Source organism: Ursus americanus, chromosome 18, assembly GCF_024610735.1.
Source record: "Ursus americanus isolate L20-20 chromosome 18, mUrsAme1.1.p, whole genome shotgun sequence".
Classification (NCBI taxonomy): domain Eukaryota; kingdom Metazoa; phylum Chordata; class Mammalia; order Carnivora; family Ursidae; genus Ursus; species Ursus americanus.
Genome location: NC_142144.1, coordinates 19,259,970 through 19,273,938, shown reverse-complemented (window position 1 = coordinate 19,273,938; position 13,969 = coordinate 19,259,970). Strand labels below are relative to the sequence as shown.

At 55.1% G+C, this 13,969-nt stretch overlaps 1 protein-coding gene across 6 annotated transcripts in view; it reads left to right on the top strand.

The window, feature by feature from the left end:
• The window catches only part of COL27A1 (collagen type XXVII alpha 1 chain), a 134,512-nt gene that overhangs the window by 17,444 nt on the left and 103,099 nt on the right, over positions 1–13,969 (top strand). For all 6 annotated transcript variants that reach the window (XM_087869436.1, XM_045791099.2, XM_087869437.1 and 3 more), the window contains exons 4-5: positions 3,718–3,771; positions 7,777–7,830. In XM_087869436.1, the coding sequence (XP_087725562.1) occupies positions 3,718–3,771; positions 7,777–7,830 (108 nt within the window). The remainder of the gene's footprint in view (positions 1–3,717; positions 3,772–7,776; positions 7,831–13,969) is intronic.

Sequence of the window (13,969 nt, the reverse complement as noted above, 5' to 3'; positions counted from 1 at the left end):
GCTGGGACCTCCCATTGGCCAGACCCAGCCAGAAGCAGAGAGCAAGAAAGCGTGAGACTGCAGCCTGTAGGCTGGGTTCCCAGGGCCTACAATAGATCGGGGGAGCAAGTGGGGCTAACCTGCACCCGCATACATTATCTTGGAAGCCAGGTGTTGTATCCCCATTTTGCAGCTGGACAAACTGAGGGCTGGAGGCGTGGGGAGATGATGTAATCTGCGTAAAGCCACATGGAGGAGCCCTGGCTGGGAGGTCCTTCCCTAGGACGGAGACTGGGGGAAAAGGCTCTAATTCTTGGGAATAACGGTGCTCTCAGATGGTCAGAACTGGGAGGGCCCTTTGAAGTCTCCTGCTTCTCCCCATCAAGCCTCCGGCACCGAGCAGAGGCCCAGAGACCGAAGAGTCCTAGCACAGGGTCACCGGCAGTTAGAAGCACACGCGGGCCTGGACTCAGGTCTCCCAGACCCTCGGCCTGTGGAACCTCTCTGCTTGCTGCCCCGGGGCCGTGCCAGCCAGGACTTACTTCTCTCTGCAAGGCTTGGCAGGCGGGCTGTTGCAGCTGGACACAAGCATGGACTTGTTCCGTGGGACGGGGTTCCCCTAGGTCCGGCTGTCGGAGGCCAGGACCCCCGGGGGAAGCCCAGAGCGGCCTCGTGTTTGTTTCCATGGCTCTGTTTGTGTGAGCCCCGGAGCCCGGGCCTCCTTCTCCTCCCCCAGGCAGGCCCGTGGCCCCCGCTCCCCTCCCCCTTTGCTCTGGGCCCTCTCAGAGGCCCCGTTGTTTGCAGCGTGGAGTGGAAAATCCCACCCCGGCCCTCGTGAATCATCCCAGAGTCACCCGCTCAGGCTTCAGGCCCTGGAAAGAAATGGCAGCGTTTTTCCACTGCGTGGAGAATAGGCAGGGTCTCGAATCAGGCGAGAGGGGGCAGGGGGCGCCCACCCTCATTGCCCACGGACAAAGTAAGTCCTGAATGGGGAAGGGTTAGGCTGGGCAACCGGGTAGCCCCGGCCCAGGGTTGGTAGAGGAGAGCCTGGCTGGGCCTGCAGCTGGGGGCTGGGCTGCCATGACACGGAGCCGGGCTGTGGACTGACATCACCAGGCTGGGCCGTGGGTCCCAACTGGCACTTAGAGTCTGCTCTGCAGATGTTGTGGGTGAGGTCAGACTCCCAGCCTGGATGCCCCTGTTTCTGGGGCAGAAGAAATGCCAAGAGGGAGTGTCCAGGCCTCCACGGCGGCTGCCCTACTGGGTCCCCGAGGGAGCTATACCTCCCGGAGACTGTCCCCTCCCTGGAGCCCTGCACGAGCCCTGCACGAGCCCTGCCTCGCTGGGCCTCAGCCTTCCTCTCTGTGAGATGGGCATGGTGTCCTCCTTTCCTCTCCTGCCAGATAACCGGAGAAGGACGTCACGGCCACCCTGCAATGCAGGAAGGGCCCCGTGTCAGGAAGGTTCCGGGATGCTCATTCCACAGATGCCTGCAGAGGGGAAGGGCCTTAGCCAAGGTTGCACACCGAGTCAGGACATACCTAGCCAAGACTCTGCGTGGAAGCTGTCCAGGGGAGGAGAGCAAATCAAATGTCCTGGACTGAATCCAGGTTCCGCCTGTTAGCTGTGTGGCCTTGGGCAAGTCGCTTTGCTGCTCTGAGGTTCCCTTAGGTTTTTCATCTACTAAAAAGGCGGGGTAATGATACTACCTATAGTCATGCTTCGCCTGAGCCCCTGCATTTCCCTTTAATTCTGGGTCACCTGGAAGAACAGGGCTAGGGAGGGCCTTCTGGAAAGGGAAATCTTTGCTCTTCCTGCAAAGCCCATGCCAAGGAGGGTGGTTTAAAATTCTGAGTTGGAGAGCCTCCAGCAGCTTGCTTAACAGAAACAACAGCTAACTTTTTGGGCGTGAACTGTGTGCCAGGATTAGCACTTTTTATAGATTATCTGTCGGCTAGGGGCCGTCATATCCTCATTTGACACTTCAAGGATGAAGGCTTGGAGAACCGAAGTAGCGTGCCCAGAGCCACCCAGCTCATAAGTGGGGGGTGCCCAGCGTGAACCCAGGTCCCCAGTCTTAAACCACACTCTGCTGCTCCCTGGGGAGGAGCGGAGAGGAGCCTGGCCTTGAATCCCTGCAGGAAGACCTGAGAACTAGAGACAGAAGAGTAGAAACATCCACCCAGCCCCCAGGCTCTGCATGGAAGGAAGACAGCTGCCAATTTGGCCAGAGGTCCCTGGAGGCTCAGAGGTGTCTGGGACTTGCCACCCCCACCCCAGGCTCTTTCCAGTGCCCCTGGGGCCTTGGTGCCCATATCTGCCTGTCTGGATCTCTCTTCTGATCTTTATTCATGGACGAGCAAGCACGTGGTGTTCACAGGCCAGAACTGTGAACCGAGGCTGCCCAGCGTGAGATCTGGATTAATTACCAGCCAACCCGTACTGGGTTTTCAACACTGATTTTAACTCCGGGCAGGAAACCTGGAATCTCGTTGATGGTTATTTGAAACAAATGAATTCCCCAGGCCTCACACATCCTCGAAAGCCAGGCTTCCTTCGAAGGCTCCGTGTTCAGTTCTTCACATCAGGCACTCAGTTAATCCTCATTTATGCCTTCAGGGGGGATGGGGCAGTGGCTTTTGAACCCAAGGGGACCGGGCGCAGTGGACACTCAGGCTGAAATGCTTACACAAAGTCTCCAGCTATTAAGTGGCAAAACTAGGATGTGAACAAAGGTTAGCCCTCCATTTAGTAAGTCTACTTGGCTGCCTCCCTTCCATGCTGCAGGGTTAGGCCTTTCTTCTCTGGGAAATAGGGAGCCATTGAGTGTCGTTGAGCAGCGGAGTGCCTTGGGAAGATGAACAAGGCCGTGTGGAGGAGAACAGGAGAGGAGAGACGGTGGAGGTGGGGAGACCAATGACGGGGCTGCTGCAGGTTCTCAGGGAGCAGTGATGACAGTTGGACCAGGCTGTGACCACTGGGAGAGATGGAACCTTTGAGTGATGATTAGACCCCAGTCACTGTGTTAAATGTTAACCATCTCATTTCATCCTTGTGACAGTGCTGTGAAGAGGGTGTTATTGCCCCCATTTTATAGGCACAGGCTGGCTAAAGAACTTGCCCAAACCCAGCTGGTGAGTGGCAGCATGGGCTTTGAACCCAGGCCTGTCTGATGCAAAAGCTTTTGCCTGTACTCTTTATGCTGCACTGCCTCTCCACCGTGTAAAGATGCTTGGTGTGACCTTGGACAAATCCCTTCTCTGCTCCGGCTCTGCAGAGAACTTGGCTGAGCTCTGAGGTCTCTTGCTGTTTTATCTTATCAAACATTTAGCTGAGCCCTGGAGAGAGAGAATTAGTTCCTTTGAGGAGACCATGGTCTCGTGGGAGAGACAGGCTTTAGGGCGGGCAATTCCCTAAATAATATATAAATGAAAAATGGGAAGAGGGGACTTGACTTAATCTGGGGGAGGGATCAAGGAAGGCTTCCTGGAGGAGGTGGCACCCTGGGTAAGTTGGCTGAGTAATAAAAGGTGAAAACTTCAAAGACCAAGAAACAGCAGCTGCAAAGGCCTGGAAGCCCCCAAAAGCATGAGTTCCTTAGGCAGGGACCTCAGAACCCCTCTTCTCAGCCGCAGAGAGTCCGTGCCCAGAGCTCTGGCCGGGCGTGGGGAACGACTGCTTGAACCCATTCCCTGCTGCCCCTTGGCACTGACGCTGTCTTCTTGCTCTTTCCTTCAGGGTCCCCCTGGGCTGCCTGGGCTCCCTGGACCCCCTGGTGCACGGGGGCCTCGGGTAAGTGATCACATGCTGTCCTTTGGGGGTCTGGTTGGCTCTTTGGCCTATGTCCCACTGCCCCTGAAGTTCCAGCCTTACCGTGTGTCCTCAGGCTGTTTCCTGCCCCTCATGGTCCCCATTTTCCACTTGGTCCGTTGAAGTGGACTTAGGGCCCTTTGGGGGTGCTGTGTGGATGGGCATGGCATAGGAACAGCAACGACCTCTTACAGGGGTCTCAGGTGTTCATGGCGGGTATCACCCTTGGCAGCCTGGAGTAGAGAAGGGGTTTCTGCCGACCACATCTCCTGAGCTGATGGGTTTCAGCGTTTGTCCAGGAAAAAAAGCTGGCCTGGGAGGACACGACCCTTGTAGCCCTCTTCCCAACTCCGCAGGGCCATCCTGGGGTGGGGATGCCGACACGGGCAAGGTAGGGGGGAGCTCCCCGTGCTGAGAGGTTTGGTCAGAGGCGGGAGGGTGGCTTCGCAGGGCCGCAGTGGCTGAGAGGAGCTAGCCTGAGCCTTGGTGTGGAAAAGAACTCTGTTACACCTCGCACGCATGTGATGCTGCTTTGTTTGAGCCCCTTCCCCGCCGTGGGCCAGGATAATCATTCTCATTTTGGGGATGAGAAAACCGAACACAGAGGAAACAGAAGAGCCAGGATGGGAAGGCAGGCTCTGAACCATATGCCGGCACCCCTGGGGGTCCTCTTGGACGCAAATCTGTCCCTTTCCCAAAAGGACTCAGCCCCATGACGCCTCGCACCTGTGCCCAGGCTGAATCAGCCTTTCCCACGCTGGGTGCCTGGCAAGGCTCTGGCAGAGACAGCTGCCTGGGGCATATTTTTAGCTCGGAGCCCAGCGGATGGTTCTGGTTATGCAATTACTCCAGACCTGGCCCTGTGCTCTCTGGGCCCAGGGCTCTGGAATCTGCTGTCTGAAGCGGCATTTCCTCCTGGCTCCAGTCTCCATGGAGCACATACCCAGAACTGGGGACCTCGGAGGTACCAGGGCTACTGCTGGCCACAGGAGCTTGCAGCCAGGGACCGGGATGAGGCCCTCTGACTTAGCAGGCACCTTGCCCGTCCAGATGCCTCCTCTGCACTTTTGCTGGGGCCGGCCTCTTGACCTGACCTGGTGTGCCCTTCTTTGCAAGCTCCTCTTCCATCCCCTGCTGAGATCAAATGCCACCTCGTTTTCTGATGACTGCCCCTTCTCCGAGTGCCTGCAGCAGCTTCTCTGCTGCTCTGGACGGCACGGATCACTTTCCTGAAGCTCGCGCAGACTGCTGGACTCTGTTGGCAGAGCTGGGTGCACGAGATCTCATCCCACCAGCCCAGCTGTCCCGAGAAAGAGTCTCCGATGTTGTCCCCACATTGCAGGCGAGGAAACTGAGGCTCAGAAAGGTTCGGCTACTTTGGAGACAGTCAACCAGAGTGTCTGTGTCGGCGCTAGGATTGAACCCAGACGGTCTGACCCCAGAACCTATGATCTTAACCATCTATTGTGCTGATTTCTCTCTCTACCCAAACGAGCCCCTCTGGGCCAGAGCCAGGCCCTGTTTCTTTCTCTTTCTCACACATGCCTAGCAGAGTGCCCTGCTCACAGCCGGTGCCGGGCCAATGGTTGCTTAAGAGTTCTAGTCTGGAAGCCAACAGCATTTCCCCCCAGAAGCTGTGTGATCTTAGGCAAATCCCTTCCCTTCTCTGGGCCTCAGTTTCCCATCTATATGGGGTCTGCTCAGGATTTTCCAAGGCATTTCCTTGGAAACGTATTTCCAAGGTTCCTCCCAGCTATGAAATTCCATGAGTGAGGGAATGACTCTCCCAACAGCCTTCTCAGGCTTTCTGTGTGCTCCCCCACCCCCCTCACCTCCCCGCCATCATCCCGTTTCTAGGCTGGAAATTCCATAGATCATAAAATTCCAGAGATAGTAGAATGTGGAAAGTAGACCATCCCAGCTCCTCTCTGCACGAATGATGGCTCTGGGGCTCAGGGAATGGCAGGGCCTTACCTGAGGTCACCCAAAGCGCAGTGGCGTGCCCCTGCCCACCTCCGCATAGTTCCCCAGCCCATGGAAGGATGTTGGGGAATCCCTGGGCCCTCCCCATACCCGGCTTTCTGGGCTGCAGATTTATAGAACTGGTCTGCTTGGCTCCCAGTCAACTATGTGCTCCTTTTCTTTGCAAAGCAGTGGCTGGAGAGGGATGGGGAGGTGGGGGTGGGGAAGCAGGAAGCCCCCACTTCCACACGCCGCAGATGGGGTAGCCGAGCGCTCCAGCCCGCCATCTTCGGGGCAGCTGGGGGCACAACCGGGGAGAAGGTAGCCACCCTTGGCCACCCTTGGCCTCCCACAGCCCATGCCTGTTTCTGGAGTGCTGGTCAAGGGCCCCTCCTCAAACACGCCTACCCAACTTATGTCCAATTCCATCTGAGTTCTGAGCCTGGCCTGGGGTGAGCATCTCAGGTCTTCCAGATTCCTTAGAAACCACTGGGGGTCCTAGTTACTCATAGGACTGTTGGGGACAGCAAGGCTGGGGCAGGGGTTTGCTCACGGCTGGTTCCAGGTCACACCCATGTGCCGGGAGACAGTGTTCGGTGGAATGCTGGAGAGGGTAGCAGAGTGGGTTATTTTAGGGGGAGGGTCACCAGTGACACCGTTCTCAGTTCCCCAGGCCGAGTGAGCTTCTGAACACTGTTCCTTTTTGATGTGTTTGGAGAAGGGGAGGGTCCCTGTTCAGGCATCGAGGAAGGGGGAGGTGCCTTCGTTGGAATGTGACAGGCTGCAGCTGGAAAGTTGGCCTCAGAGAGGGAGGAAGGAAGCAAGTTCATACACAGCTAGCCAGATGAGTCAAGAGGGGCCAGGGACAAGGGCAGTGTGTCTAGAAGCTGGTGTGGAGGGGCACCACCGGGCTTCTCCAGGCTCCTCTCCCCACCCCCAATGCCCCAGATGATTCCTGCTGCACAAAAACTCTCAGGAATTACCCGACTCTTTGGGCTCTGTTTATGTTACTGGCTGCAAGACCCTACCCCAGGGCCCTTGCCGGAGAAAGTGGACATAACAGGGGCCAGCTGTTCTACAGGATTCAGATAGGACCTGGGAAAATCTAGTGCCATGAATAAGCCCTGGACCTGAAGCCAACAGGCCTGCGTCCCAGCCCTCACTTGGCCACCTCTCTGCTGTGTGACTTGGCCAAGACTCTTCGACTCCCTGGGCCCAGTCTTCCTAGCTGCTCCAAGGCACACAGGTCCTGGAGGACCTGTCAGCTCAGAGCTCTTAGGAACCTAAGGGAGAGCTCTCTGGCTGGGCTGTGGCCACAGGAGGGAGGCATCTTTGTTCAGAAGACGCCAAGGCCTTCCTTCACTGGGCTCTCAACTCCAAAGGCTCACACCACAGGCCCATTGGAGTCAAAAGGGAGCGGTGCCTTTAGGCAGAAGTCCTAGAAGATCCCCAGGAGAGGTGGCATGGGAGCCAGGCCTCGAAGGACGGGGTGGGTGGCAGCTGGAGGGGGTGGGTGGGAAAGGCACGCCAGATGATGGGAATGGCACAGGCAAACGTGATGAGAAGCCGTGGAGGGAAGCAAGTAGCTAAGGGCGCTTTGAGCCCAGGGAGCCAGCCTGGGAAGGGCTGCTGCGCCGGAGAGGGGAGAGAGCCAGGAGGCAGTAAAAGTAAAATTCAGAGGTTGAGGGCTTGTGTTCCGAAGTCACACATCTGAGGTTGACCTCTAGCTCCGCCCCTGAGCTGCTGAGTGCTCTGAGAAAGTTCTCAGCCTCTCTGAGCACCGGCTCCATCTTCAAAAGAGGAATAATAACAGCCCTGCCTCGTGGGTTAGTAGAGTAAAATGAGATAATAATGGCAGGTGTTTAATGCAGGGCCGGGCAGCGAGGGGGCCCTCCCTAAAAGTAGGCCGCCATGACGGTCCTGCTGAGACTTGGCTAGGTGAGAAGACCCAGCGGGGGGAAGGCATTGCTGCGGGAAGCGGAGTGACCCCCGTTTTCCCTCACTTTTGTTTCTTCTCCCTTTCAGGGTCCTCCTGGGCCTTATGGAAATCCAGGCCTCCCCGGCCCTCCTGGAGCCAAAGTGAGTATTTGCTGTGGGGTCTGGAGGTAGGGCCATGGAGGTACTGGGATTGGGGCTACGTTTGGGGTGCTTCCAAGGGGCTCCTGGTGGGAAGGCCTCAGTGCCACAGGCACTCCGTGAGTGCCCCCCAAGTGCCAGGCGGTGACACAGGACCTGGGAGTGGAACTGCTTGTTGGGGGGGATTAGGGAGAGAAAGGCCGTTGGAACCTAGAGCCCTCAAAGGAAAGCAGGAAAGAAGGGTCATTTGCTGCTAAATAGGGAAGTCGTTGAATGTCGGACTAGGGATGGAAATTTAGGCATGTCATCTTTTGAGCTGGGGAGGGACATGGTCATGTTTGGGAATGATAGCTGGGTGTGGATGTGGACTGGAGGTGGGGACCAGAGCAGAGGAAGGGAGACCTGGCAGGGGGTTACGGGGGAGGGATGAGCCTAGCCCAGCCAGCTTAGGGGTGTGGAAGGAGGGAAAGCAGATGCATTCACAATGTGGGGGGGGGGGGAGGACACAGTCATGGGTGAGAGACAAGAGACCAGTGACACCCTGGTGTTAGCCTTGGTGACCCAACCGGGGCACCCCAGAGAAGGAAGGCAAGGATGTTCGTTTGGGAACTGGGAGCCCTGCCAGGTGGAGACAATGCATGGGCAGAGATTCCGAAGCTCTGCAGAGCGCTGAGCTGGAGATGAGCCTTGGGGGGTGGAGACAACAGCACAGAGATGCCCCCTGCCCCTCGGAACCCTCTTGGAATGCTCCAGTTAACTTTCCGATGAGACCACAGAGACCAGAGAGAACAGTGCCCTGATGCCTGCTGGGAACCCCCAGCCCCGGAGCGCCTCGGTCTGTTCCTGGAGCTCCGGCAGCGAACAGGGCTGTCCAGGGCTGCGCTTGGAGTTGAGTAGCCAGAGCGCCAAAAAGTGTGCCAGGCCAGCAACATTTAGGTCATGGGGAAAAGTCTCCAGGTATGGCTGGAGACACAGGAGGAGGGCAGTTGCAAGGTCGGGGAAGCCAAGAGAGCAGGGGCTGTGCTGAAGGAGTGTGAAGCAGGCCCGGAGGGAGGGCAGAGGGGCCCGTGGTTAGGACACTGCCCGGCCCAGCCTGTCCTCTGTAGGGTAACCAGGGTAGCCAGGCCCAAGGTCATCCTTTGCTAAGCACGTTGTGCAGATGGAGTGGCTTAAGGAAAGAGCCATTAGCCGACTGGTCCCCAGGTCATGCAGCCTCCAAAGGCCAGCTCTGGTGCCCACCAGCTTGTCTGGGAGTTTGGGACACACGGCCAGGGCTGGGCCGGGGTCCTTCCTTGCAGAGCAAGCACAGAAGCCTCACGTGCCCCGTGGCTACCAAGTGCCTGGAAGTGCTCTGGTTTTAACAAGGCGAATAGTGCAGTGTTTGATAGCATAGCGGTCTTCCTGGGCAAACGCGGACAATAATAATCGGCCATATGTTGGGCCTTACTGTGGGCCCTACTCCCCATGCACGCACTCTGTGTAGCTTGTTTTCATTCGATCCCCACAAAGACCTAAAGAAATGGGTGGAGATACTGTACCCATAAACAGATAGGGACACTAAGGCTTGGGCCCGTGCAGACGCCGTCTAGGAAATGGCTGCAGGACCTGCCCCTGTGGGCCCGGCAGAAAGAGGGAGCCCCCTTGGAGACCTCTGCTCTCCATGGGCCTCGGGCCTCCCCGGCCACGGGTACCTCATGGGGCTGAGAATCCTCAGCTGTTTGGAATTGCCAGGTTTGCTCAGGAACACGCCTTTCTTGGTCTGCTCGGGGACTGGCCGGTCCTTCCCGCTCCCTCCTGCTCCTGCCCATTCTTTTCCACTCCCTCCAGCTTCCAGATTGATCCCTTGGTTCTGTGGCAGCAGATGCTCCACTGGCTCCTTCTCCAGCCCATGCTGGCCCCACACGGCAGGGCCCCAGTCCCAGGCCCACAGCAGCCCCGGTCTGGCCCGCAGCCTACCCCCATCCTGCCAACAGATGTGCGGAGGCAGGAGGGGGGGGGGGGCCCTCAGCTGCTTCTCCCTCCATTTTGAGAAGCAGCTCTGGGGGTGGCGGGGGAGGCTTGTACCTGGCAGGTGACTCCTCCTGCTGCTGCCACGTGTAGCTGGGGCGTGTGGACGTGGGGTCTCCTGGACAGGACTCCCACCTGCTTCTGGGTCTAACAGATAAGGGTGCGGGTTCCAGAAAAGACACTGCGATGGGAGCGTGCTTCTTCCAATAGCGCTTGCATTAAACTCCAAGGGGAGAAGCTATGCCCTTTGCCCGACACCTGGCCTGCAGCCCAGGGGTGAGCAGAGGTGGCCCCAGGACAGGCCAGTTGGGTGGGAGACCCCAGTTTGCTGGGCTCGAGTCCTGGGCTACCCTTGATCTGGGATGTGGCCAGGACAAGGTGAAAGCAGAGGCTCTCCCGGGGTGGAATTCCTGACTGAGCTGAGGTTGGAAGACCATGTTATGCACCTGCACAGAGGGTGTGATTCTGGGGAGAGGGTCCTCCCCGTGTCCCAGATCCCCCTTGGGCCTGGGAGGTGACCTGGTGGGATTGGAGGGCTGGCCTCCCCCAGGCCCTGGGCTGGCTCCTCCTCTCGCACATGATGTTGGCTTCTAGAGCCACTCACGGGCCCCCCATCCAGTCATCTCCCTCAGCCAGCAAATGTTTACTGAGCACCTACTATGTGTGGTTGATGGAGAAATCAGCCAAACAGGAGGGTCTGCCCGGGGGGCAGGGAGGCCGCCCTTTGTCTGGATGGGTCGCTGTGCACTCTGCTTCGGTGAGGTTATGGAGCCCTCGCGGGCTTATGGGCATGTGGGATAAAGACTGAGGGGTGGGGGAGACCAGCGGATTGAGGAGGATAAAGAAGGGGAGGAGGACCGAATGAAGGACTTGAGGTCATAAAGATGCCAAGGTGACTTGCCTGGGTTACTGGCCGTGACCAGCACTGGCAGGACTGTCTTCGGGGTCCTTGGGTTTGCCTGCGGAAGACACTTGTCGGGGCTGTTACCTCGTGACCTGCCTCCCCTAGACCCCAAGGCCTTACCCACCTGCCATAGACGGTACACCCCATGTTCAGATCCATCAAGAAGAGGGAGGGTCAGCTCCCACATGGGGTCAAGATCAAGGGCTTTGAGAATGAGGCAGAGAAGCCAGCCCCCTGGGAGGACAGCATTGGCTGACCTTGGAGGCCCAGTGTTGAGTCACTGGATTGATTCATGTCGCCAACCGACCCACACTTGCTACTGCAGGAAAGGGCAGAGGTTAAGAGCACAGACTCTGGAGCCAAATGATTGAAGTTCCAACCCCAGCTCTGTCACGTCCGAGTTCCGTGACTCTGGGGACATTATTTCAGTTTTCTGTGCCTCAGTTTCCTCATCTAGAAAATGGATGGGAAGCGTCGCGGCCCCCTCGAGTTGTCACAAGGAGTCACTGAGTCACTTAGAGCGGCATTGGCCTGCGGAAGGAAGGGTCAGCTGTCAGCACGGGCAAGGTGTTGGCCCTGTTTTGGGGCCCCAGCAAGGACAGTCCCTGCTCCCGTGGAAACAAGCTGATCACATTGATAAAGGCAGAATTATGTCACCATCCTGGCTCCACACGAGAGGCACGGGGTGCTCGGGTGCCTAACATGGTGGGGATTGGGCTGGTCTGGGAGGTGAGGGGCACCTTGCCAGAGGGCAGATGGGTTAAACTGAGGTCGAAATACAGCAGGTGACAAGGCACAGGGGCAGGAGGAGGCCTGGTCAGGCAGCAGGCCTGGTAGGCGGTGGTAAGGCTTTTGGACTTTGTCCAAGCAGCAGTGGGAAGACATGTAAAGGTTTTTAGCAGAGGTGATACAATTGGATGACGTCTGCAGAGGCCACTCGGGCAGCTTGAGGAGCGGGGCCCGGCCGGGAGCCAGCGAGGAGGTCTAGAGCTGCCCGCTGGGGAGGCTGATGCTTACCATGGTGCAGTCAGGGGGGATGCAGGGCCGTGGGCCAGTGAGGGGCTCTGGGCCAGAGGCAGTGGGGCTCCGGCTGTGCGGGAAAACCAGGGCTGCCCACGCCAGAGGATAAGGTGCCCGGCCCCACGCTTGTGGGCTGGCGGCTGCTCCATCCCTGGTGTGGCCTGCTCAGTGTCCAGTGAATTACCCAGGGTTATTAGGGGCCCTCAGGCAGCGGGGAGGGGTCGGGGGGAGATAGGCTGGCAGGAAGGAGCAGCCTTGGTGAGCCAGGTGGCGGCTGGGAGCTGGTGGGGGCTGAGGTGGAGAAAGCCGGCAGGATTCTCAGACCCCAGCCTGCTTTTCCCCTTCCTCCGATGACAGAGGTAGGGCATGCTCATTAAGGAATATGTGGAATAGTCTAGAAAGTATCAAGAAGAAAGTAAGCTGGCCCTGCCCAGTGATAAGCACTGAGTGCATTTTGGGGACTGGGCCAGGGACTGGCCAAGAGCTAACACACTTTGCAGGGCAGATGTTATCACCCCCATTTTACAGATGAAAAAACTAAGGTCTAAGTGGCTAAGTAACTGGCCCAGGGTCATATTTCTGATAAGTGGCAGAGACAGGATTTGAACCCTCTACTGCCTAACTCCAAAGCCTACATGTACTTTTAGCTACAAGCCAATTTCGCTCCATAGCTCTATCAGCTTCCTCTGTAGATTAAGTAATATATATATAATATATATGTGTATATATATATTTGAGTATGTATATATTATGAGTTATATATAAATAATATATATTTAATCAAAATCAAAATTTTTATTTCTTAACATATATTAATATATGTTAACATACATGTAACATAATGTATATGTTAGCATATACATATATAACCTATTATTCAAAGTGCATGCATACAGACGCCAAGATATAGGTGTATACACACGTACAGGCACGCACGTACATATATATGAATGATTTAAAATATGCCCTGCACGTAAGTGCTTTATGGGTTTACTTGTTTTATTAGCAATTGCCTTCTAGAAAGATGGAGCCAATCCATGCTGTTGCTGGCATCAGAGGAGGAGATTTTAAAAAGACAATTTATGGCTTTCACTTCAGTTCATTGGCCATCTAGAAGAAGAGTGCTTTTCTTACATCTGTTTTCCATTTGTACTTTATCATTGATGAATTTGTTTATCTGGGGGGTTGGGATGCTGTCTTTCGTTATGGATTTGTACAGTTATTGATATTTACATATTAAGATCACACAGGCTTCCTCCACCTTATGAGTATATTCCAGTTTGGCTGTTGGCCTATTAAGAGTATTCATGATGATATTCACAAATAAAAGTTCTATCTATTTTTTTTGGACCAATGATAACAGCCAACACTTACTTATTAGGAACTTACGTCAGATAGTTTGGAGAGGGTTCCACCCATATGTAAAATTTATTTTTTTTATTTTTATTTTTTTTAAGATTTTATTTATTTATTCGACAGAGATAGAGACAGCCAGCGAGAGAGGGAACACAAGCAGGGGGAGTGGGAGAGGAAGAAGCAGGCTCATAGCGGAGGAGCCTGATGTGGGGCTCCATCCCATAACGCCGGGATCACGCCCTGAGCCGAAGGCAGACGCTTAACCGCTGTGCCATCCAGGCGCCCCCCATATGTAAAATTTATTGTTCTTCACTTTTATATTTAGACATTTCTTTCCCACCACATGATCAGATAGGTATTCATTTATATTCCTAGTCATTTCATAGTGTCATTTGTATTCTTAAAGATTTTAAACCATCTGGTATTAATCTCCATGGGGGGGTGGGTACGAGATGGGGCTGTAACTTTATTTTTTTCCCCCATGGTTAACCATTTATTAAATAATCTTGACTCTACCGATTATTATATGATAGAGTCGAGTCTATTCCTGGCCATTTAAATATGTTTCATTGCTCTCTTTATTTATTTTGTGATAAGATATTGTTTTATATGACATCTATGATCTTTACGTGTCTTCTCCTCTTGTTCTTTTAAAATATTTCTGTCTGTTCTGTCAGATGAACTTAATGCCCATCTCAGTCATTTCCTTGGGATTTTTATTGGAATTGTATTAGATACAATTAGATACAATACAATACAATTGTATTGTAATAGTGTATATTAATTTGTGAAGAATTAACAGCTTTAAAATATTACATTTTCCGATCTAAAACCAGGGCATGTCTTCTCATGTGG